At 32.1% G+C, this 25,803-nt stretch overlaps 1 protein-coding gene and 1 long non-coding RNA gene across 7 annotated transcripts; both read right to left on the bottom strand.

The window, feature by feature from the left end:
* Nucleotides 1–5,678: 5,678 nt before the first annotated feature.
* Nucleotides 5,679–8,709, bottom strand: LOC145163225 (uncharacterized). Of its 5 annotated transcripts, XR_013739661.1 has the most exons (5): nt 7,931–8,709; nt 7,784–7,818; nt 7,589–7,676; nt 7,163–7,269; nt 6,775–6,975 (listed from the first exon to the last, which is right to left on the bottom strand). It is a non-coding gene; the product is annotated as an uncharacterized LOC145163225 (long non-coding RNA). The 5 variants fall into 5 exon arrangements; XR_013739658.1 differs by adding an exon at nt 5,679–5,796 and having other exon boundaries at nt 6,887–6,975; nt 7,589–8,701; XR_013739660.1 differs by having other exon boundaries at nt 7,784–8,704.
* Nucleotides 8,710–9,551: 842 nt separating this feature from the next.
* On the bottom strand, nt 9,552–18,175 carry GC4 (golgin Putative 4). Of its 2 annotated transcripts, none has more exons than XM_079087114.1 (15): nt 17,748–18,175; nt 16,745–16,843; nt 16,212–16,319; nt 15,211–15,336; nt 14,953–15,091; nt 14,743–14,807; nt 14,404–14,571; nt 14,237–14,314; nt 13,394–13,531; nt 12,848–13,111; nt 12,695–12,760; nt 11,703–11,905; nt 11,513–11,567; nt 10,494–10,682; nt 9,552–9,954 (listed from the first exon to the last, which is right to left on the bottom strand). In XM_079087114.1, exons 1-15 carry the CDS (start codon nt 17,964–17,966, stop codon nt 9,718–9,720), a joined length of 2,154 nt encoding a protein of 717 aa, XP_078943240.1. In that variant the 5' UTR covers nt 17,967–18,175; the 3' UTR covers nt 9,552–9,717. The 2 variants fall into 2 exon arrangements, with proteins under 2 accessions (XP_078943240.1, XP_078943241.1); XM_079087115.1 differs by having other exon boundaries at nt 15,211–15,333; nt 17,748–18,174.
* Nucleotides 18,176–25,803: the final 7,628 nt, after the last annotated feature.

The following is a 25,803-nucleotide window of genomic DNA, read 5'->3' as shown; positions in this document are numbered from 1 at the left end:
ATTTTTTCTTAGGTATTTAATCGTATGTGATTGTATGTATTTAATCACATATGATTAATGTGGAAAAAGAAAAACTATTGAATCAAAAACGCGAAAATGAATCTTATGTACAGAAATCATATGTGACTAAATGTACAAGAACAACTATTGAACGAGAATGTGAAAATGAATATTGTCCATATAAATCATATCTTATTAGATACATATAATCTCATGTAATTAAATACACAAGAACAACAACTGAATCAAGAACGCGAAAATGAATATTTTTCACATAAATTCTAGGTGATTAGATACATATAATCACATGTGATTATATGCTTTTAATCACATATGATATATGTGGACAATATTTATCTTTGTGTTCTCAATTCAATAGTTGTTCTCGTGTATATAATCATATGTGATTATATGTATCTAATCACATATGATTTATATAGACATCATTATTTTTTGTCCATATAAATCATATGTGATTAGATACATATAATCACATGTGATTATATGTATTTAATCACATATGATTATAGTTAACAAAGAACAATTACTAAATCGAGAATGTGACAATGAATCTTATCCACATATTTCATATATGATTGGATACATATAATCACATGTGATTATATGTATTTAATCAGATATGATTTATGTAGACAATATTTATTTTTGCGGTTTCGATTGAATAAGTGATTTTGTGTATTTAATCACATGTGATTATATGTATATAATCACATATGATTTGAGGTGGACAAGATTCATTTTTTTCCTTTTCGATTCAATAGTTGTGCTCATGTATTTAATCACATACAATTATATATATAATCACATGTGATAAAATACATGAGAACAACTATTGAATCGACAAAGCAAAAATGAATTGTCTCAACATAAATCATATGTGATTAGATTCATATAATCACATGTGATTAGATTTATTTAATCACATATGATTAATGTGGAAAAAGAAAAACTATTGAATCGAAAACACGAAAATTAATCTTGTGTACATAAATCATATGTGACTAATTGTAAAAGAACAACGATTTAACGATATTCTGAAAACGAATATTGTTCATATAAATCATATCTGGTTAGATACATATAATCTCATGTAATTAATACACAAGAACAATAACTGAATCAAGAACGTCAAAATGAATAATTTCCATATAAATTCTATATGATTAGATACATATAATCACATGTGATTATATGTATTTAATCACATATGATATATGTGGACAATATTTATCTTTCTGTTCTCGATTCAATAGTTGTGGACAATATTAGCTAGCTTGAGCTAGATGGATCATTTCCTTTCCGAGAACCTACACAACAATTATAACATTATTTAGCTTGTGCTTTGTTGTATTACTCTTATTAAACTTATGTACACATTTTCTTATTTTCTCTTTGATTGTAGTGCTCTGTTTGGGATCTGTTTTCTTACCTTTCAACCCATTCTTAAATTTCAATAAAATAATATTGGTAAAGTACCCCCTTTTATCTATTCATAAATATAAATATCTCGTTCTAACGATTTTTGGTTGATTTTATATTAAATTTACAAGTTAGTAACTTTAAGCTGTCACTTTATGAACCACTCAACACTCTTGGAATAAATTGTACCAATCTACTACGAATTACATCAGTTACTTTATATGTGGGAAACTATACATCCATATATAACTATAGGCTTTAGAATTTTAGCATTTGAAGTTCTGATGAATTTATTATGATTTTTTGAAGACAATGCATGAAATCTATGACAGCATGGACCAGCCTGAGAAGATTGCCAATTTTACCCCTCAAGAAGTTGGAATTTCGAAATGTGATTCAAAGTTTGAAGAAACTAGACACACTAAGATTTCCAGAAAACTAAGTCTCATGATTTTTAGATGTTCTTATTGACCTGCACGGATTTTAGAAGTTGGAGAACAAATTTGGGAAAATTGATCATAATAGCTTCTAAATCACTTTTGGTGTTCTATTAAGTAATTAATGTTTAAGCCTTTAAGTTTATCACTTTTAACATGATTTTTGGTTACTTATTAAGCTATAGAGACGTGAAATTTAATTTAAACTAAGGGCCTTAATGCTTGGCTTAATGAGGGTTCAAAGTTAAGGATTTTCACATAAAGTGTCACTTTCATACTTATTAGGTTCTTTCAGACAATATGACAAACACCTGGTGTACATGAAATCCTACAGTGACTATGAACTCTCTAATAGACTCCAATTCAGCCCCTAGAGCTTACAATTTTCAATAAAAACAATCCAACTGTACATATAATTCCTCACAAAAGCAAGCAAGTTCGTAATTCATCAACAACAGGAAAACATAAGGGAATTTTTCAAGTAGAACGTCTTCTATGATGTGAAATCAAGTATTAGACATCGATTAGTCATTCATTATAAGTTTAATTTCATGAATTTCGTGAGAAATCGAGTCAATTTAGGTTGAAAAAACGCAGGTGTATAGACTGAAAAATTACTATCTAGAAGCTCTCATAGACCGTCTTTGTAGAGATCAACTTCACTGTCAATTGGGACTTACGGAGAGAGATAGTTAACGATGAGCCTAGTCAATGGTGATGTTGGTTCAAATTACCCAAAAAGATGTGTAGAGAGAGAAAGATATGTAAAGAGAGAAACGGGAGAGAAAGATATGTAGAGAGAGAAATAGAATAGAGATATGTAGAGAGAGAAAGATATGTAGAGAAAGAAATAGGAGATAGATACATAGAGAGAGAAATATGAGAGAGATATATATAGAGAGAGAGAGAAATAAGAGAGAGAATGTCTATAAAAATAAAAATAAAGTTCTAATTATGTTTTAATAAAATTAAATTATTTTTTTATCATATCATTAAAATTTCAACATTTAAAAATTAGTAGTTAAAATTTGTTTTCAAATGTTCTCGCAATAAGAAATGTTCTCGATTGAACATATATATATATATATATATATATATATATATATATATATATATATGAGATAGTTTCAGGTGTTTAAAGTTTTTATTGGGTTATTGTATGCATAAATGTGGGCCAATCAAAATTAAATAATTAAATAAATAAATAAGGGTAATAAAGTAATTTTGTAAATAACTTCCACAAATACTTCCTATAATTATGTTAGTTATTTTGACTTTGACCTAATTTCTTCTCATTCTTATATACAGCGTTCACTATCAAAAACCCTATTCCACCATAAAAATCTTCCATCGACGACCACCCCCTCGATTTACAACAACGCCTCACCACTTCCACCGATCCCCATCAACAATCTTCTTTGTACCCAAGATCATCATCGCCATCGTTCATAATTTCGAAGAATAGAGGAAGGTCGGAGCTGGCTTCCATTGTCGACTGAATTGTTGCACGCTGCTGTTCTTCACGATCTTCTTCCTTCTTCAATCTTCATTCTTAGTTAAGGTTTCTCCATTCCTAAAATCTTCAGCCATTTTTCCACACACCCCCATTCTTCCAAGCATATCACACACTCACCCCCTAAACTCTCTATTTCATCCGTACCTTTTATCTCCACAGTCGGCATGGCGTCGATCGACGTTTGAGGCACCGGTGGCTGGCCGTCCTTCCTCATCAGATCGTTCATCAGGGATTCGACGTTTGAGGCACCGGTGGCTGGCCCACATTTTTTACTTTCACTATAAACTTCAATGATGTTTTGCAATAAAAAGATATATAATTTATATTTTTCATTCCATAATTTAACTCAATACAATGGTATTCTATTAAAACAAACTTAAGAGAAAATGAAACTGCATTTGTTTTGTTTAAAACTATGTCATTTAAAAGGTTTTATACCTAAGTTTACATACATAACAGCCACATATTCACTTTTATATATATATATATATATATATATATATATATATATATATATATATATATATATATATATATATATATAATACCACCGTAACAAAAAAATAAAAAAAAATGTAACAAATTAGTCTAATGAGAACTTTATCAACTTTGACTTTTTAGGCTTATTACATTCTATTTTTTAGCATATTGGAAGATAAAATACAAAATGACATACTAAAGTATAAATATTTAAAGATTTATTTTAGTCTAATGAGAACTTTATCAACTTTGACTTTTTAGGCTTATTACATTCTATTTTTTAGCATATTGGAAGATAAAATACAAAATGACATCCTAAAGTATAAATATTTAAAGATTTATTTTATCTTTTAACAAGAATATGAAAGATTATTACATTCTATTTTTTAGCATATTGGAAGATAAAATACAAAATGACATCCTAAAGTATAAATATTTAAAGATTTATTTTATCTTTTAACAAGAATACGAAAGAGTGAAATAGGAAAAACGGCCCAACAATAATATTTTAGGGTTATTGACATAAAACCACAAAAAAGTATCACATTTGGGTTTAATGGGTCACTAAACTTTTTTTTACACCTCTCTCTTAGACCATTAAAATCAAAATTAAATGTCAATTATATCATTTTCAGACCTATGAAGCAGTCAATCGGTTACTTGGGTCAAGTGGACATTAACTGATGTTTAACTCTTGTTAAATGATATGTAATCGGGTCAAGTGGACATTAACTTATGTTTAATTCTTGTTAAATGACATTTAACCAATCAATGTGTACATAGATTGTTCAAAAAGAGTAAGGATGATATCGTCTGACAATCCGGTTTTGTGGATATATATATATATATATATACACACTAGCCGTTTACCCGCACTAAGCGACGGGTGCAGATAATTTCTGAACGCTAATTTCTTTCAGAAATAATGATAATTAAATAAAGATGTGGGAGGACATTATATAATAAAATATAAGAAATGGAATCAAAATTCTTTGCTTTTAACAAAGAATGACCAACTCATCCGAACATACAATTTAATGAAATTTAAAGAATTAACATTCTTTTGATTTTTCAAAATAAACATAAATTTTACTGAAATTTATATTCCAATACTTTCAAATTTCTTTGAAATCCACGAGCCAAACACTCTATGATTCAAGTAAGATTCAATCAACTTTCATGATCAAGGGGTCTCTAAGGGTGTGGCAATGGAGCCGATCCAAGTTGATGCAATGTCAAGCGGCTCAACTTGGCTCGATTATATATTAAATATAATATAAAAAGTAAAAATACTACTTTCATAATTCAGTTTTATATAAATTGCATATAAAAAAGCATTACAATACAAATAAGCTTAATCCATTATATTAAAAAATAAATATTGATACAAACAAAATTAGAATGTATTATACTATGAAAATTTTCAACCCAATAGTTGGCCAATATCTAATAAAAAACATGGAAGGATTACAACTATTAACCTGATGCACGACAATAAAACCAAAGTATATTTTCGTTTAAATTTATGAGAATCTGTTTTCAACTATTAAAATTTTTTAGACATATGACAAATAGTTTTCTTTATGGGTGAGCACTATTGGGCCTGATTCCGACTATATTAAATATTAAATATTAAATTCATAAATACCATTCGCAACAGTCATATTATAATTTAAACGTTTTTTTTACTTTTTATTATATGCATTACAACGTTATCATATTTCAGTCTTTAAATAAAAAAACTAACATAGTTATCTATATAACTTCCGGTATTATAATATAATTATCTCTTTAAATGTTACTATGAAGTAATATCCTTTTAGAAAATTTATGGAGTGGGCTTGGAAAAAAACAAATTAGTTTGGAACAAAATATCCAACTTTATTTTAAATGGATTCCAAATTTTAGCTGAAGCTTATTCCCCTGAAAATAATCAAAAAATCAAAATCTCAAAAATAGAAATCAGTTAACAAACAAAAAACATTTACACTATATAATTTATAAGCATCACAGTTTAAACAAAAGTAAATGACAATTTTTAAATAAGGAACCATAAATGTCACCCATAGTCATGTGATTATGTGAATAATGTAGGAAGTGTATTTGAAAATATTACAATTTTTATGAGAAATAGGGAAATATAAGATAATATTATATCATACCTTCAAAAAGATAGTCTATAGGAGGGTATTTACATGATCAAGCCAATTCATAACATTTTGAAAATCCATTAGTTATTCCTGTAATGAGGATCTGAACCGGAATAAGGATAGCCAATGTTGTAAAAGGGCTTATGGTTTTAATCTCATACAATGGCTAACTCCAAAATTCCAAATGAAAGCTTACTTTTTTTATGGGTAAATACATTAAAATGATGTAAGTTGCTACCACGCAAGTAATAGCAATGGACAATAATTTTGAAATACAAAACAAAAATGTAAGTAGATTGCTATTTTTGTTGTAATGGAAAGAAATGAAAGAATGGTGCTTAATGCAAGAAATATCATGTTCCAAATTAGAAACTAAACTTTTTAAAAGTAAATTCAAAAATATAAACTATATTGTCTCATGTGCTTTATTTTAAAATTAAAGTACATTACTTGTAGTTGCATTTTTCAAAAACAGATGGTGTGCATAATAGATTAAACAGATAGCTTTCTAATAGAAATACAATGAAAGTAAATGTCCCTAGTAACACAATTAAAAGAAACTACATCAATAGAATGCATGCTCCTTGTTCATCCCATTATGCTTTTGGACTACCTTGACCAGTTCGAAGGTTTGGTTATGTTCAATAAGATAAAGAACCATAATTTACACCATCAGACATCCCCTCTGACTCTTAGTTAGGGGCAATCTATTTATATAAGATAACATAAATTTTCTATTGAAACAACCAGCGAAAGATAAGATAACATAAAATTATGTAAAACTGAAACCATATAACAAATGATGTGGCTCTATATGGTTGTTATAGATTTATACATTTTCATAAATTACAGAACATGATTACCTAAACAATGTCTGAGCATGTGTAGCAATTTCTTTTTTAACTTTTCAAGCTGCTTCAAGTGGATCTTCAGATGGAATGTGCTCTCTTTGCTACAAGATATTATCACGATGTGGTTAGATATTAAGCAATTTCATGGAAAAATGATGTTCATTTAAAGACCAAGAAAACCATTGGAATAACTAAACAATATAAATGAAAAACAGAGGAACATAAAAACTCAAAAATAGTTGAAATGAACACAAACAAACATAAGGATCATAAACCATTTTAACATACCTTAATAAGTAATTCTTCTCAAGCGTCCCTCTTTCAAGCATCTCAAATACGATCTTCAGTATGCCAACATCCACTATGCCTCTCCAAGCACTCATTTGTTTCCAAATCTGAGAAAAAAAAATCAAATTAAGAACTTGTTTTTCCCATTAACTATTATACACACACATATAAACACAGATACATACAAAGATACACAAACAGATAGACACATACATACATACACATATACAACATCTACAAACTTTATAACCACATAAGTGAAATAAAAAATAATCTTCTTTTCAGACATAAATGATTTTTTGTAAATCAGTTAACCATCAAAAATAGCTAAATAATGCATATCTTTGACAAACCCAAGACAAATAATTTGTTTGCTAAAACTAAATGTTAAACATGGCAGAATTGAGAATCCTTAATAGCCCTTACAATGTTGAGAATGATGTTGAAAGAATAGGATCTTCCACCTCTTTAGTCCTTCATCAATTTCATTGGTCATTAACAGTCATTTGGGTGGCTGAAACAAAATGTTAAACAATAATAAGTATAAACTTTAGCAAATCTATATGTTATATGCTTGTTAATTAAGCCAAAGTATAACTTTTATTGCAATCTTTCCATAACTTGCATCAGCAGTCAAACCCCTAAAAAGCAAAAATCTTTCAAACAAACAAAATTTCAAGTTAGAAAAGCTTTCTGATGTTTATGTAGTGTTTCATAAGACAACATCCAGCAAAAATGATCACAGATAAAAATTACTTTTGGGAGTACCTGACAGAGAGGGGTTTGTCTAAAAACAAATTAAATCGAGATTTTCATTTCTTCCTGCTCTTCTGATTTTATACTGTAGCAAAAGAAACCTGCAAAAGAAAAGGTAACAACGAAATGTCACCTTTTATCATTAATAAAAAAGCCCACGTTCTTGATCCAGGTTTCGGGTCTCCATCAGCCTTCATATTTCCCATCTATGTGTTTCTCTGTATCTCCTTCGATTTTTCTCAGATCTTGAAGTTGACAACAAACAATACCAAGTTTATTGGTGGTGGTAAAGTTCTCGTGGTGAATGAGGAAAAGAGTGGCGATGGATGGTGCTGACGGAGCACGGTGTTGACGGGATTCTGGAAACAAAGAAAGTGACAAAGTTGAGGCTAAGGTTTCTGTTGGTGAAGTAGCGATGAGGTGGGTGTGTGGTTGGAAGATATTCTCGCGGTGATATTGGTGGTAGAAGGTAGTGTGATGGCATTGGTAAGAAGTATTTAAATCTAGTTGAAGGCGACGTTTAGGGTTTCTCTTAGAGGGAAGAAGAGAGATTGAGGAAGGCGTTGAAAGAGCGTGGAGATGAAGGCGATGAAGTTCAAGTGCTCAACAGAAAGACGCCAGATATAAGGGAGACTGGCCAGATTCCTCGTATATTGGCCAAGATCTCGGATTCAACAGACTGGTCAAACGCATTCTATGCGGGGCTTTCAGAAAAATTTGAATCGAATGACCCATTCTCAACCTTTGACTTTTTGACTTTATTGACCAAATGAGATTGGAATGCATAAATTAATTGTACATATAACATTATTATTTGTACCTCTTAAAATTCAGCAAAACATGCTAAATGCTTATTAAGGTATATATATATATATATATATATATATATATATATATATATATATATATATATATAGAGAGAGAGAGAGAGGGTAATCTCCAACAAGAAGGCAGGCAGATGGTTAGCTAGAAAGAGGGATCGAGAATGGATGAAAGGAAAATTGGTTGATGGAGTTATTGCAAGTTTTTGGTAGAGGTTTCATTAAGAGGTACAACTCTCATGTCTGACCTGCTTGAAGGGAAAACAAAAACTCTAATGTAATTAGAGTGGTGATGAAGATAAAGTTGAAGAGAGCATCTCCGACTAGTATTAGATCTCCGGTGAAGCAGCAACAAGATAGATAGATTTATCTCAAAAAGCTTTATGACTCATCTCCAATACAAATGTGTTTGTGTGTGTTTCACAATTTACGAATAAAGGAAGAGAGCTTCGGTAAGATAACAATAAGGCAGCATCTTATATGGTCGAATATGTTCTAGATTTGGATGGTAGTGGGGGCAGGAGATGGTCGTGGTGAGTTGGTTACCTATCATTTAACAAGTGTCAAATATAAGTCAATGAAGTAGCCAGGTAACTGCTTCACAAATCTAAAAGAGTAAAAAGGGTATAATTCATATGTAAATTTTGATTTTAATGGTCCAAGAGGTGCAAAGGACTAATTAAACCCAAATGACACTTTTTTGTGCTTTTATCTTAATAACCCTAATATTTATGGAAAACTAAAAGTGGTTAATGGAATTCATCCATATATATCATCATATTCTGAAAGTCTACAAATAAGCATATTTCATGTATGCAACATCATCATCATCATCATCATCATCTTATCAAGAATACACTCTCACAATTTATAAATCAAAAGAATAAATTGAACATGGATATATAACTATAGATATCATATGTAAGCAAGTAACTAAAACTACACAAACAAACGAACAAACAAGCCAAAATCCTTGCTTTAGTATCTTGGAATTTGTCTTGAGAATCTACTTGGATTGTTGTCTGGTGATGCGAGAGGAACTGTTGAAAACTCGGAATTACGTGAAGTGTGGTTTGCGGGAATTGGATTACTACTACTAATTCCAATTCCAATTCCATCAACATTGTTTTGAGAGGAGGAGGAGGATGAGGATTCTCTCTTTTCCCTTTCTTCACCTTCTTTTAATAGAAAATCAACCCACATATCCGCAAACGACTGAAAAACATACAAAAAACTTACAATTACTCCATAACCATAACAACACCTACTTTACTCTTGCTATCTATATAAGCAATGTACTTTATCTTTTACCCATAATAGCAACATACTTGTATTTTTCTTTTTTACTTGTTAATAGAAATGTTTAACATACTCTATATAAATTATAAAGAGTAAAGACTAAATGACCATTTTACCCTTCAAATTAGAAGTGAAGCACAATAACAAATGACTGTTTATTTTAATAAGTGTTATAAATTGAAATTATAAACCACTGTTTATTTATTTGTCCGGAGTAAGTGTTGTACACAGAAATTATTTCTTGATTGGACCGAATGAATGTGAGCAAAATGAAATGACCATTTTACCCTTCTGTTTAAAAATAATGTTGAATTAAAAATGACTGTTCATTTAAGAGCTGTTATAAACTGAAGGGTGTTTATTTGAATTAATATAAATAATGCTACAAAATTAAACGGAACACAATATTTAACCAAAAAGAAAAGAAAAAGGGCAAAATGAGTGGATAGAATTACCTGATTATCTGATGCCATGTTGGCAGAAGTATCGGATGAGGCCCCACTTAACATGCCACCAACTAGACGACCTGGTAGACCAAAAACACCACGGACAACACTTTTGCCTGCTGCTCCTTGCTGAGCGACCCCGATCCTCTGTTTCTCATCCTCAGAGAATCCTAGCATGCGTACCATAAGATCCAGAACCTAAAACCACCCACACAACATATATACATATGAAAAATGAATAAACCATGTTCATGAATGGAATGGAATGAGTCATTACATTCCATCATCATGTTTGGTGGACAGTGGACTTCCACTTGTAGGAATGGAATGGACTTTTGATCTTTGATGTTATATGCAGATAAACTCCACACTATACACTAGTTTAATTATAAAAAAACTAGTATTATTTACAAAATAAACATGATAAAAGCTCGTAAAAACCAAAATAAGAATAATAATATTTTAGTTATTTGTAAAAAATGAACTTGCAACCAAAAGGTCAATTTACAAAATAAAATAATAAATTATGTTTTGGGAACTTATGTGGTTTGGTTTAACCACCAATACTTTATTTTCTCCAATCAAACCATCAACGTTTCACACATTTTTCCAAATTAACCATTGTTACATCGGGTTTCAACAGTAATTTTCAAATTAACCATTTTGTCTAAGTGATATCAGGTTAAAATTGTTAATTTGGAAAATTGTGTTTATGTTTTGGTTGGAAAAAATAGTGTATAAGTGGTTAAACTGCAAAATTGTTCAAAATATAACAGATTTTAAAAATATATATATATTCCCTAAAAATTACATACATAAAAAAGGAGTATCTTGCACCTTTTACTCCATTCCATGAAGGAATGTGAAAAAAATAATAATAAAGAATAAGGAATAAAAGTTAACTATATTGAAGGGATCATATTCCATTATGGATTATGCTAAAACAAAGAGGTTCTTTTTTTCATTCCAATGGAATGAAAGATTCCATTCCTTCAAATCAAACATTACCCAAGAGAGATTTTCCATACCTCTTTACTATGGTTCCTCTGAAAGTAAGTCACCAACAATTTGATCACAATCCGCCTGCAGTCAACACACAAAGTCATTCATATAAATACAATATATATATATATATATATATATATATATATATATATATATTTAACGAATTATACTTGTGAAAGAAAATGAATAAAAAATAATAATAATAATAATGACCTGTCAACAGAAAAATCAGAGTCCATTGACATTCTGTTAAGTCTTGTCATGCTTTGTTCAAGAGCACGGCGTAGTTTGCTGTTATCTTCTTCTAATTTATTCACTCTCCCTTTTCCTTCTGCTAAGACTCTTTCAGCATGTGAGAGTTTTTCCATTATTTCCTCCTTTTCCTGCTTTGTTGTCTCCACTTGTTCATACGCCTCCTGGTAATTACATTCAACCAATAACATTATGTACACAATGAGAGATAAAACCAAGACTAAAATTACAAATTTACTCCATGTATAATGTATTGTGGTGTACTCAAATCACAGGTTTAGTCCAAGTTGTGTTTCTGTTACGAATTTGCCCTTGTGGTTTTAGCTTTGTTGTACCTCCAGCTGGACGTTCAGAATGTGCATCCCACTCGGGGGCAAAAAGGTCATTTTGTCACTCTCTCCTACATCTATTACTTGATATAGTGTAGATGGGAGAGGGAGTGTTTTTTAAAATGACCTTTTCGCCCTTGTATAGGATGCACTTGGCACTTTTTTTAATGACATAAGTTGGAGAGACCACATCCGCAAGAAAATGAAACCACCAGCAAATTTGTAATAGAAATGGAACTTGGACTAAACATGTGATTTTTTAGTACATCACAGGGAACAGATTTATAATTTACAAATTTGGTCCCTCCCTGTGGTATACAAAAATCACATGTTTAGTCCAAGTTCCGTTTTTGTTACTTCTTCGTGGTTTCATTTTATTGCGGATATGGTCCCTCTAACTAATGTCGTTCAAACCTGTCACATGCATCACACATGAGTGGTAAAGTCATAAAATGACATTTTTGCCCTCGTGTGCGACACATGTAACGGTCGGTTAGAGGGGGACCAAATCGGCTATAAAATGAAACCACGAGGACAAATTTGAAGCAAAAGCGAAACTTGGGCTAAATCTGTGATTTTGAGTATACCACAGGGACCAAATTTGTAACCTACTCTAATACCAACCTTTAAACGCTCAGAAAGTTTAGCAGATTCTTCTCTTGCAGAAGCCAATTCCCTTTCCAAATGTTCCTGATCATATGCAAGTAGAAACGATAAACACAAATTCATAACACGTGACACCAATTAAAAGAAAAAGAAAATAGAATACTAAATTACCTTAGCTTCTATTTCAGCATAATACTGACCAAGGGCAGTTTGGAGATTTAACAGTTCGATATTTTTCGCATCTATTTTTTTATTTAAATCATTAATGATTTCCCTGGACTTCAAAAGTTCGTTGCTATTTATCATCTTAACCTCTTCTGCCTGATTCAAAGATCTCTCCAATTGTCTTATTTGAGCTCTTAAACTTTCATTGTTTTCTCGTAGCCCTTCGATTATCTTGCTGTCTTCATCCATTTTTTCTGAATCTTCAGACTCCTAAACAAAATTAAACAGTCATCCAGTGAGTATAATCTGTAGATTGTTTTTTAAATTTTTTTGAGTAAATTACATTTTGGTCCCCGAGTATAGCTGATTTTTCCAATTTTGGTCGCAAAAATAGTCATTTTACTTGTAACAGCTAACAGGGACCAAAAACATTATAAAAACTGAAAATAAGGACCAAAACTGCAAGAGATAACTTTCAGGAACCAAAAGAAAATGTAATTTACTCAAAACTTTTATTAGATTTAAGATTTAAAGAAAATAAAAAATGAAAACCTTTTCCAGTAAATGTTGTTTAAGCCGATTTAGTTGTTGTAATGCTTTGTCCCTTTCATTTGATGTTTCTTTCAGATCTTTTTCCAGTTTCTGCAAAGAGGACTCCATTTCTTCTTTGCCAGGAAAACTTCCTGATACCTGAAGCATTAAAAAAACATGTTGTATAAAAGTGTAGAATGTAGGTCCCGCGTAAATAAATAAATAAATAAAATTCAAGAGTAAATTACAGAAATGGTCCTTATGATTTCTGTTTTTTAGACTAAAACTGAAATAGTTTTCAATTTTGGTCCTTGTTTCAAGGCTTCATATCGATTTTGGACTTAAAAACTTCAAACAAACAAGAACCATAATTGATATGAAATCTTGAAATAAAGACAAACTGAAAAGGTATCAGTTTTGGAGTAAACAATGTAAATATCAGAGAGCACAAGGACCATTTCTCTAATTTACTCAAAATTACAAAAAGGGTCCTTATGCTTTCTGAATTTTACAGTGTTTAATCTAAACTGGAACCTTTTTCAGTTTTGGTTCTTATTTCAAGATTTCATATCATTTTGGCCCCTGTAGCCTTAAAATAAGAACCAAATCGATATGAAACCTTGAATTAAAGACCAAAATCGATACAAAACGTTGAAATAATGACCAATATCAGAAATACCCAGGGACCAAAATCAATTTGAAATCTTAAAATAAGGACCAAAATTGAAAAAGTTTTAATTTTGGACTGAACATGGTAAAAAACCAAAAGCACAGGGACGACGGACCATTTTGTAATTTACTCAAAATTAAAAAAGTGAATAATATATTTTTTGCACCATGGTGTTAAAGCTACAAGAAACCAACCTCGTGTACACCGTTTGAATTTAAAGTTGCAGATTTATTAGCAACTTCCAAAGCAACCTTGAGTTCCTTTTTCTCCATCTATGAAAGAAAATCAAAATGTATAAAGATAATGAGAATTAATAAAAGAAATATATATTATTGTCCTTTTATTAAAGAAATTTTTTTACCTTGAGATCAATGTTCTCTTTTTCCAGGGCTGCCACTGTTCTTTTAAGACGCTCAGTAGCATCATTTGCTTCTGTGTTTTCCTTTTTGTTTAATTCCATCTGCAAATGTCTTATTTCAGATACTTTTCTGCTCAGCTCATCTCTTATTTTATTCATCTCTGTGAGCATCTACAAAAAGAAAACAAAAGTCATTTTGGAATCTTTCACATGTTTAGTTGGCAGGAAATGGAATGGAGTTCAATTTCATTACTTTGTAATGAGAAATGAGGGAATTGTTCTTTAATGATTTGTTTGTATACTATTGTTTGTTTTATATAAATAAATACATATAAAACTTACATTTTCTTTATCCGCCTTTAAGCTATTCTGTTCATCCTGGAAAGATCTGTTCAACTTCTGTTCCTCTAGAAATGAATTATGGCATCAGACAATATCCAATTAAGGAAAGAGCAAATGTCAGAAAAGCACAGCCTATTGATATAATGTGTGTGCCTATTAATTAAAAAACTTAGTCAAAATTCAATTCCATTCCACCATAGACAAGAATACCTTGGAATCTGAAGTGCAAACTTGCCAGCTTTCCACGTTCTTTATCAAGTTCCTCTTGTAATCCTTTTATTTTTTGGTCATGTGTTAACTGAAGTCTTGCAAGAGATTTGTTTTTCTCCTCCAGCAAATCAGATAGCTCCTAGAAGTTATTCATATATCTGTCGTTAAATTCATTCATTCATTATGTACTTACTACCTGAAACTAAAAGATGCATACTTTATTTTATCAACACAAGTGTATGAGCATTTATTTGTTACCTTTTCATTGCCTTCACTGCTTGAATTCCCATTCTTATTCGAGTGTGAAACTCCATTTCCTGATGCATCTTCTTTTAATATCACACCATTTTGCACCACCTTCTTTCCAAAAGAACGGTTTTTCTGCTGTCATTTAAGCAAGTTAAAAATTCCCCTTAAAAGTAAAAGGTTAAATCAGGAAAATGAAGAAAAAAAGAATGGGTGTGCAAAAAAATTGAAACCAAAACAAAAAACAGAAGAACTGATGGTCTGGTTTTTGATTTCTAGAAAAAAAAATCGATTTTTTTTAGTATTAAACCCGGAAAAAGGACCAAATGCCGTTTCATGCATAAGTTTAATTGATTAAGCATTTTTAAATTATAATAATGAACATGCCTTTACGTTTCCACTGAAAATTAAAAAAATGAAAATGCCTTTACGTCGTCTTGTATTACTTTTTTGTAAGCTACTTGTTTCATTTTTTAGTTATATCAACATGGCTAACAAAAGATTAATTAAAAAAACAACTGAAAATCCAAACATAATTGGGTTTTTCAAAGTCAAAACTAGAGCTGGCAATTGGTCAGGTTCTGTTCAGGTTTATATAAATAGGTTGAAAATTTCCCAACCCAATCTTTTTTAATAAATAAACAAAAATTCAAATTTCAAGCTTCACATAAAAGAACAAAAATGTTTAGACTTGGTTAAATATGTTACAAACTTAAACAATTGTTCAAAGTTCAAAGAAAAACAACTAAAAATTAGTTATCCATACAAAATGAAAACAAATATGCAGGATGATTTCATGTCAAATATTTCAACCCTAACCCAGGATTCATCAAGTTGACCCGTTTAATAAAAGGGTTAAAAATCTCAAACAAACTCCTATGGGTTCGGGTTGTAAAGTTGATTAAACGCGCAGTTGTGAATACTAAAAAGCCCATATGCAAATAATAGATAAATGTATCACTTAACATATTAAAGAAAGCAAAGAAGTAAATAACTATAATTCATAAAGTTACCTTGGACCCTTTTGGGCTATTTGCTGAAGACTTCAAACTCTCGCTTCTATATGCATCAAGGTTTTTCTTAAACAAACTTTTTTCATCATTCAATCGAGAAATACGATCCTGTGAATGGAACATCGATCACTTTTACAAGTCTCTAAAAGTAACAAATATTTAACACTATCCACCATATTTTTCCAAATATTTAAAGAGGCTAATAATGATTGGAACTTGAATACAGGAAGCGAGATAGTTTCAAACTAGCAACAAAATGAACTTGACACTTGCCTATTTTTGTATTATCTTGTTCATTTACAGATTGAGCAGAACATATCATATGTATTATCTTGTTACATTCCTAGACTATCATAGAAGATTTGGCTGATAATATATTGCATTAATAGTACATACAGAGAGCCACCATTCTTTGCAATATTTAGTCATGGGTTACATTACACAATACACACTACAGAAGTAATAAGCTGGACCATACCTTTTTTAATGTAAGGGTAGTTTGGAAATAACAAGTCCAAAAAACAAAATAGTACCTCTCTTTCTTTTAGTAAAGCTGCATAATTAACTGATAGTGCCTTGATCTGTGCCTCAGATTCCTGAAGCCTCTTGATCTCTGCTTTGTATTGTTCAATCTGCAAATACAAAATGATTTAAGCAAAAAATGCACGTCTGCTCAAGAAAATCAATTTTTCAGAAAAGTGACACAGAATGCCCAACCATGAGCAGAAATTCAGGAAATTATAGCTTATAGCATTTAACAACATTCAAGGCATCTGTGGATTCTATTTTACAACATTCACGTGAACTCATGAAGCCATAGCATTTACAATGGATTCAACACTTGTGACAGTCCAAATCACTAGCAATATATCTGGCAAGAAATTTCATCTGCTAGATCCAAACTACCATTATAGAACTAATATTCCCATAAACTGCCACATGGAGTGGATTGTTCAATTATTGCTACTATGCTGTTATTCTGCCATGGATTTAAGAAAATACAAACTACAAATTTAGGGTGTAAGCTCATTCAGAAGCATTATATCTACCTGGCACCTGCAACGGATTCTAAGGCGATATAGAATATCTTTTAAACAAAAAGGCCATCCTAAAACATGCTTTCTAGCACTTATTTAAACATTCAAATTGAAATAATGCATTATCAAGTAACAAAACAAGCTAAAGGCAACAAAATGCACATGGTATTCAAGCAAGGAGATTTTCATAATGCACCAACCCTCAGGATTTTTGGTTTGCTCTATCCAAGTTTCTCCTAAATGACGATGTCTTTAGAATGCCCTCCGTTTCTGAGCACATCAACTAGATTTACTGTAACCTCACTCACAAGCGTAATCGAAGTTCACCAGGATGTAGATACCTAACCCTCTCAGAAACCCTAACTACGTGAATTCAGAAACAGAAGTTGTAGTAAATCAATTCAAACAGAAATAACCCGTAACCAACTCAGAGTTAGCTAAACCAACAAAACTCGCACACCATACAATTTGACACACAACAACGTTTTATTGCAATCACCTCTGAATTAGAAGTCGAATCTAGACCATTGGCGATGGGGGAAAAGTTACGACTATGATTGAGAGAAACTCTCCGATCAGAAAACGAAGAGTTTCTAGAATTAGGGATCTCCGATAGCTTCTCATAATCATCGGCTTCATCCTCATCGTCATCATCGTGAACATCCAAGGCGATTTTATTTAGGTTTTCTTTCAAATTCGCAAGATTCGTGCTCCACATCGTATCTCCTCCGATCAAACGAGATCAAAAACCGAACAATGATCAAACCTTATTAGTGAAGATTTCCAAACGAGAAATTCGAGCAAAATTGTCGGTGAGATTAAGCAAGATTCGTGTGTAAATGTTTTTGATACAGAGGTCGGATTTCGGCTATCAAACGAACGTTCGGTAGATCTGATAAATGGGAAACGTAACAGTCTTTACTCCGATGAATAACAACATTAAGGTAAGTAATGAGGAATTTTATTTTATTTTTTAAGAAAAAAAAAAAAAAAAATATATATATATATATATATATATATATATATATATATATATATATATATATACATATATATTAAAATTAGCTTATCTGTGGTGGGAATAAGCAATAAGCAAGGGGATGCTTATTAAAATTAGCTTATTTAGCTTATTCCTAACACAATAAGCTGATTTTTAAGGATTTTATCCAAACACTTAAACTTAGCTTATTGTGGTGGGAATAATCAATAAACAATAAGCACCCTCTTTTTTTCCTATCCAAACACCCCCTAAATAGTCATTGTATTTTGTTCGGTCTCTAACTGAGTTTTTGTTGAAAATGGTCTCTCTGTTTATTTTGTTTCATGACCAGTCCTTAGTAGTTTTATTAATAGTTTTATTTTATTTCATATATGATCTAAAATTACTATTTTGTTCTTATATAAACGGTGTTGTAGAATTTTTGAAATATACAGTACACAATTACAAGATTTCTAGGAATATCGATCTTCTAGATACAAAAAAATATATAATAATTCCATATCCATGTATTAAGTGTGTAAACCACATATCTCATTCGGTGGGTGTGGTAGATGCTCACATATTCAACAGTGGAGTTAATCAAACCTACACGAACTGGACCAAAATTGGAGAAAAAGAGGAACCACCAAGTAATTATGTTTATGAAGAGGATTTTGCCATGGACACATCATACGTTGTTGAATCCACGGACTTCACAAGAGAAATGCCAACATATGTTGCAGAAACAGTGGAGATGGTTGAAGCTACAGAAGAAATTTTCATTGGGGACCTTGACAAGTTTAGAGAACTGATAGGAGATGTTGAGAAGCCCCTATATAAAGGGTGTCCTAACTTCACAAAGTTATCTGCAATCATACAGCTACTCAACTTGAAGAGTAAGTATGGAGTATCAGATAAGTACTTTACAAAATTATTAGTTTTGATCAAAAATATGTTACCAGAAGGAAACGAAATGTACAGTAGTACATATGAGGTCAAGAAAGCATTCAAAGCAATGAGTTCAAGGTATACAAAGATACATGCATGTGTCAACAACTATATACTTTACAGGAGCGAATACGAAGACACGACAATATGTCTCACTTGTGGTTAATCAAGATGGAAGGTGGATGAAGAAAAAAATAAAATTTACGAGAATATTCCTGCAAGAGTCTTGTGGTACTTTCCAATTATTCTACGAATGAAACGACTGTTTCATTCAAAGACTATTGCAAAAGATTTAACATGGCACACAACCGATAAAAAGGTGGATATCGGTGTTTTACGTTACCCAACAAATTCACCAACATGGGCTGTCATAGATGAGAAATTTCCTGACTTTGCTAATGAACCAAGAAATTTGTGGCTAGGCATTTCGGATGACGGGGTCGATGTGAATAGAGGAAATAGGAATTATAGTGTATAGCCTATGTTAACTATCATTTACAGCCTTCCACCATGGTTGTGTATGAAGATAAAGTTTATCGTGCTTTCGTTATTGATATCGGGAATACCAGGAAACGATATTGATGTGTTCTTATCACCTTTGGTTGATGATCTACATATATTATATGATAACTGATTCGAAACATATGATGCATATGCACGAGAAAAGTTTAATCTACGTGCAATTGTGTTATGGATGAATATTGATTACCCTGCTCTTGGTACATTATGTGGTTGTCCTTACAGCGAGTTCAAGTAACATCCCAATGATGTGGTAATTTCGATTTTAACCTTATACATGAAGAATACTGCATTTTAGCCCATGTGCATGAGGAGGATTGCAAATTGGCCCATAGTGGTATTTTGGTAATTTTGGCCAAAGGCTTAGTATGTTGGGCATACGCCTCATACGCAAGGCGTACATGTGCGGGGCCTTGTACGTTGGTCGTACATCGTGTATGCAGGGCGTACGTACGAGGGTTTCAAACCCTAAAATTTAGGGTTTGGACCCTATTTAAACATCTTTATGGCCCCAAGACCTTCACCCTCATCAACCTCCATTTGAAAATCGTCCCTCTAGCTAACCCTAAGTGAGAAGAGTGTATTTTGAGCTCATTTCTGTGTTTTTGATGGTGTTCTTGAAGAAGAAGAAGAAGAAGAAGGTGGTAGAAGGACTTTGGAGCTTGAAGGAAGTTTGTGTAACGACACAATTTTTTAAAAGAATTTTTTCATTTTTGATTAACCAAAATACATTTCCATAAACCTTAAATTCCAAATACGATTGTTTTCAAAGCTCATATCAATTACAATTTTATGTCAAAACATCAGAGTGTCCCATAAAATGTCTGAGAGAGTGCACGTCGCGCCATCAAGTCTTGCCCTTGCCCTTGGGCTCAGAAGTACCTGAAACAAATCCACAAACTGTAAGTTAATGCTTAGTGAGTTCCCCAGAGCATACCGCACATACAATCCACATAACACATATCATATTAGCCATAAAAGCTACACATATCACATAAGCCATGCATACAACAAATAAGGATGTCGTGGGCTCCTCCCAAGGTCTTACTCCAGGATGCCATGGGCTCCCCCACATGGTCTTATACCTAAGTGTCATGGGCTCCTCCCATGGTCTTTAACTGGAAAGCCATGGGCTCCCCCACATGGTCTTACACCCAGGTGTCATGGGCTCCCCTCATGGTCTTTACCTGAAAATCCATGGGCTCCCCCACATGGTCTTACATTCAAGTGTCATGGGCTCCCCCCATGGTCTTCCCTGCAAGTAACACATACATATAGCAAAGCACTAACATAACTAACTATCATAACACGTATCTCTACAATTAACAAGTATGCCACATATCACACAGAATGGGTCGGCCTTGGTGCCTTCGACCCATTGGTATGGTGAGGAGACTCACCTCTCATGAATGTTGTGCTGACAAGATAAGATCCAAAAAAGTCCCAACGCGTAGCTCCAACTCAACTTCATATAAGCATCATAAGATTAACTCGTCATAATCCCTATAATTACCCTCAAAGTCAACTCTGGTCAACCCTGGTCAAAGTCAAGGTCAACTGTCCATGTTGACCCCAACTCGTCGAGTGCATCTAGCAACTCGTCGAGTTCATACGGAGTCCAAAGAACATGAACAAACCCTAGCCAACTCGTCGAGTTGTTTCATCAACTCGACGAGTTCGCTTGCTATCAGAAGACGGGGAAACCCAATCCGACTCGTCGAGTCACTAGGGCAACTCGTCGAGTACCCCTCCCTGTTTGCTTATTATGATGATTCACCGAATGCAGGGACTCCACGACTTAGATCTGAAACCCTAAGGTGTCCAGAGGGATAAAGTTTCCAACTTTACCCTTTATAACCACTCCAAATGCTCTAAGGTCCTTATCCAATGTTGGAAAGCTCAAAAGTCTTGCCATGCATTCCCAAAACTTTAGGGATCTGGAATCCCTCCTTTCTAGAGGAGTTTCTAGTCCTCAAAACGTTCCAAAGATGGAGGCTTTATGGACATGCATGTCCAATGCATGTCTTTAGTTCAAAATGGCAAAAAAGGGGAAATATGCTCTAAAAAATCTTGCCTGGCATCCTTGCTTGACCAAAAGCTAGATCTAGCCCACCTTGGGACTATTTTGCCCTGTAGATCCATAAAGTTGCAAACTCTATGAACCCCATGCATGCAATCAATAGGAATGATAGAAAATCAAGAGTAAACTCAAGATCTAGCCATATTCTAAGATAAAAATCGAATCTTGAAGACTTACCACAGTCCACAAGATGGTCAAGTTCAAGAATGAGGGTTTGGTTTGCCGAATCTTCTTCTTCTTCTTCTTACTATCTCCTTCTTTTTAAGCTCCACAAGACACTCTAGATCACAAAATGAAAGAGAATAGGGATTAGGGTTTAGCACATATGTTCTTAGGGTTTGGAGGCTGATGGAAGGTCAGCCTCAAGGTCCTTAAGGAGATTATATAGGGTGCAAACCCTAAAATTAGGGTTTTACCTTTACAGTGCCTACTCGTCGAGTTGGCCTTTTAACTCGTCGAGTAGGGCCTACATCCCGCGTCCTCGAAATGTACTCTACTCGACGAGTTGGGGCTCCCTACTTGTCGAATCCCAACATCAAAACCCTAAACTTAGAAAATCAAATAATACATGGGACATGTGTTACAAATCTCCCCCACTTGAACTATACTTCGTCCTCGAAGTCTGCCGACCCAAATAAGCTCAGGCAGTGGTCTCTCATCTCATCTTCTAGCTAACATGTCCATTCGGAGCCTCTTCGGTGTTGCCATTACACCTTTACCAGCTTCACTTCTGTCACACCCCGCTAAAGCGGAAACACAAGGCATGGCAGTACAAAGGGTTTCATCGCAAAAGTTAAAAGACAACACCAACCATAGTATTAAAAATCATTACAAATTCATAATGGGTTTGAACAACTTTTAAAAGAAATTACAATGTAAATTGAAATACAACACATGCGAATGCTCCTAAAAGTGAAGTGTCCCTAAGTGCCACTTACTCGATGATTCCTGAAAAAGCATGTAAAACGAGCGTCAACTATAAAAATAGTTGGTGAGTACTCACAAGTTTAAAAATAATATTGGTTTCATGAATCGAAATCAAATTTTGATATAAGTTTCCATAGATAAAAATATATTGCTAAAATGAGTAAATAAGTTTGTGTAAACAAAGTTCGTTGTCATCATGAGAAATAAAGTATGTTGCCCAAAAGAGATGCAACGTTCATATCCTCATGGGAAATAAAGTTTGTTACTAAAATGAGTAATCAAGTTTCATTGCTACAAGGAGCAAACAAGTTTGTTACTATAAGAAGCAACCAATTTTGTTGCTAAAACAAGTAAATAAGTATTTAGTAACAAAAGTTCGTTGTTATAATGAGATACAAAGTTTATTGCTATAATAAGAAACAAAGTTGATTGCTATAATTGATAAACGAGTTTATTGCTATAATAAATAACAAGTTTATTGCTATAACGAGAAACGAGTTTGTATGTGTATGAGCAAACAATGAGTCTCAACCAAACCTGTGACTGAAGCCCTATCAAGATCTATGCTTATCGTTCCATAGATGAATATGGTATCATGCACTCCAGCAATAGGGCGAGTGAGGAGTTGTCAATTCCTAATAGCACTATCCATAATGACCATTGGCTCAAAGAGTTAATGGTTAGAGATAAGGGAAGGGCCTTAGTACGATAAGTTCTCATGTTCCGTGTTGCATAGACATACATAGAGAGACATAGCAATAAAATAGCAATCATGTTTGATACAAATCAATTTAAATACAACATTCAAATAATAGTTTTTCGGGACATGCTTTTCCACCCCAAAACATAAAAACTGAAAATAGGGGAGTGCGTGAATACTCACAATGCATCTAGATGATGCAAATGGTGCCTTGATCTACGCTCCACTCGTACCACTATCGTTTTCCTACAACGATGTTACACACTAATGAGTCTCTAATTGAAATCTAATACTAGTATACTTACTACTACAAAAGAATTATGCCAATAATGTGTCAAAATTTAATATTGATAAGTTACAAACATTTTTCTGTGGAAATTAAGTTTCAAAGAATCAATTGTTATATAACAATTTAAGTGGAAAATTTCCATTATTGGAATGTTAATATTTAACATTTTAGAGGTGTTCCAATGATTAAATATTCAAAACGAAATCAATTTAGTTCTAAACTTTCCCAAACTTTGTATTTCATTTTTAATTGAAGTCAAAGACCTTAAGATAAATTTTCTTGAATTTTTGATTTGTCTAACTATTTTTCACAATTTAATTCCATGAATAATCATAAAATCATGGAAAAATAGTAAATTATCATGAAAAATTCTTGTAATTTTTGTGTAACTATTTTACAGTGTACATAATCTAGGAAAAATATTAATATGTGTTTTCAAAAAGTTTAACACAATTTTTCTGATTTTTGTACATTTAAGTGTATTAAATCTTGGGAAAATAGAAGAAAAATAGCATACAGAATATAAAAATCATCCAAATTTTTATGTATCATCCTAACATATTATAAGAGGTTCTAGTAAATTTTCATGAATTTTGGATGAGTAAAACTATTTTTCCTGTTTTTAGTTCATTTTAAACACAAAAATTCAAGAAAAATAGATATACATTTTCAAAAATTCCCAAAATATTTTTAGGAGTCTTAAATATAAGGTACAAGCTGCGAAAAATAAGAAATAATATTTTCACATTCTCTAATGTGGTTTTATGATTTATTAGAGCTAAATAAAAAGAAAATTAAAAACCATACTAAACAGTAACAAAAATCGATGAAACTTCATGAGAGATGTTTATTAACTTAAAGGGTCATCCATAAATATTTCCAGAATTTATTTACAAGTTTAAGTATTTTATATGCTTTAACACTCTATTTTATTATTATTTTCATGTAAAAATAATGAAAATATATATTGAGCTGAAAATTTCCAGAATGCAACTTCAAACAATTTAATAACAATGAAAAATTCTTTTCTTATTTTTGATGTCGAAAAACATGCCTAAAGGCTCAAACAATTATAGAGAAAACTTGATTCTTGTGATTTTGGTAAAAATTATTGATGTTACTTTGAGAATTTTTGCAACATGTTCCAAAGGCTTTTGAATCAAGATATTTTTATACCTCTTAATACATGGTGTTAAGTGCTCAAATTAATTTTTCCTTGATTTTTAGTGATGAATAAGATCTTTGAACATGCAATACAAAACTAGTATTCACAAAAAGGTGCTGATTGAGCAACAGTTTTGTAAAAATTGCTAAAAATCGAAATATTTGAATTTTCCAGTGAGGTCAGATGGGTTTGAAAGCTAACTCAAAATAATATATTTCAGAAAAAGAATCCCGAATTTTGGTTAAGAAATGAGTGAGATATGACAGTTTAAAGTCAGGTAAAGAAATCTGGCAGATTGCATGCATGGTGATTGGTTAGAAAAATGAGTTTTCATCATTTCTTTGAGTAAATCTTTTGAAATATTTTAAAAGATATCATGATAAACTTATATTCTAGTCATGTTTCCAGAGATCAAAAGATTAAAACTTATCAAAATGTATACATTCATTTATGAACAAAATTTTGTTTCTCAAAAACTCTTAACTTGAGTTTGATGTTTTAATCCTTAAAATCGATTTTTGCACTAAGATCATGAACATGAAACCTTGTTTATCATACATGCATGGTGTTAAAACACATCCATGATGTTCTAAAAACCATTTTAACAAAAAGAAAATAAGTTTGAAGAAGATGAAGAAGTAGAAGTCGGTTTTTGAAGTAAAATGCACATGCATGGCTTAAATCATTGTTGTGGATCTTCAATAGATGTATGTTCTTTACCTTAAATTTATTTGTGGCTTGAAAAACCCTTATGAATCTCCATAATTTCGTGGTTAAGAGGTTGTGGTTGTGGTGTTTGGAGAAAAAAAATTAGAGAGAAGGTAGAGAGAGTTTTCTAGAGAGAGAAAGAAGAGAGATGTGTGTGTGTTGGAGAATGAGAGTGTGAGAGAGAGATATGGGAAGAGAGGGGTCTGAAAATTTGAGTATAATAACCCTTTCTCATTCATT

This window comes from Lactuca virosa, chromosome 3, assembly GCF_052849685.1.
Source record: "Lactuca virosa cultivar CGN04683 chromosome 3, Lactuca_virosa_CGN04683_v6, whole genome shotgun sequence".
Classification (NCBI taxonomy): Eukaryota; Viridiplantae; Streptophyta; class Magnoliopsida; order Asterales; family Asteraceae; genus Lactuca; species Lactuca virosa.
This window is presented reverse-complemented; position numbering and strand designations above follow the sequence as displayed.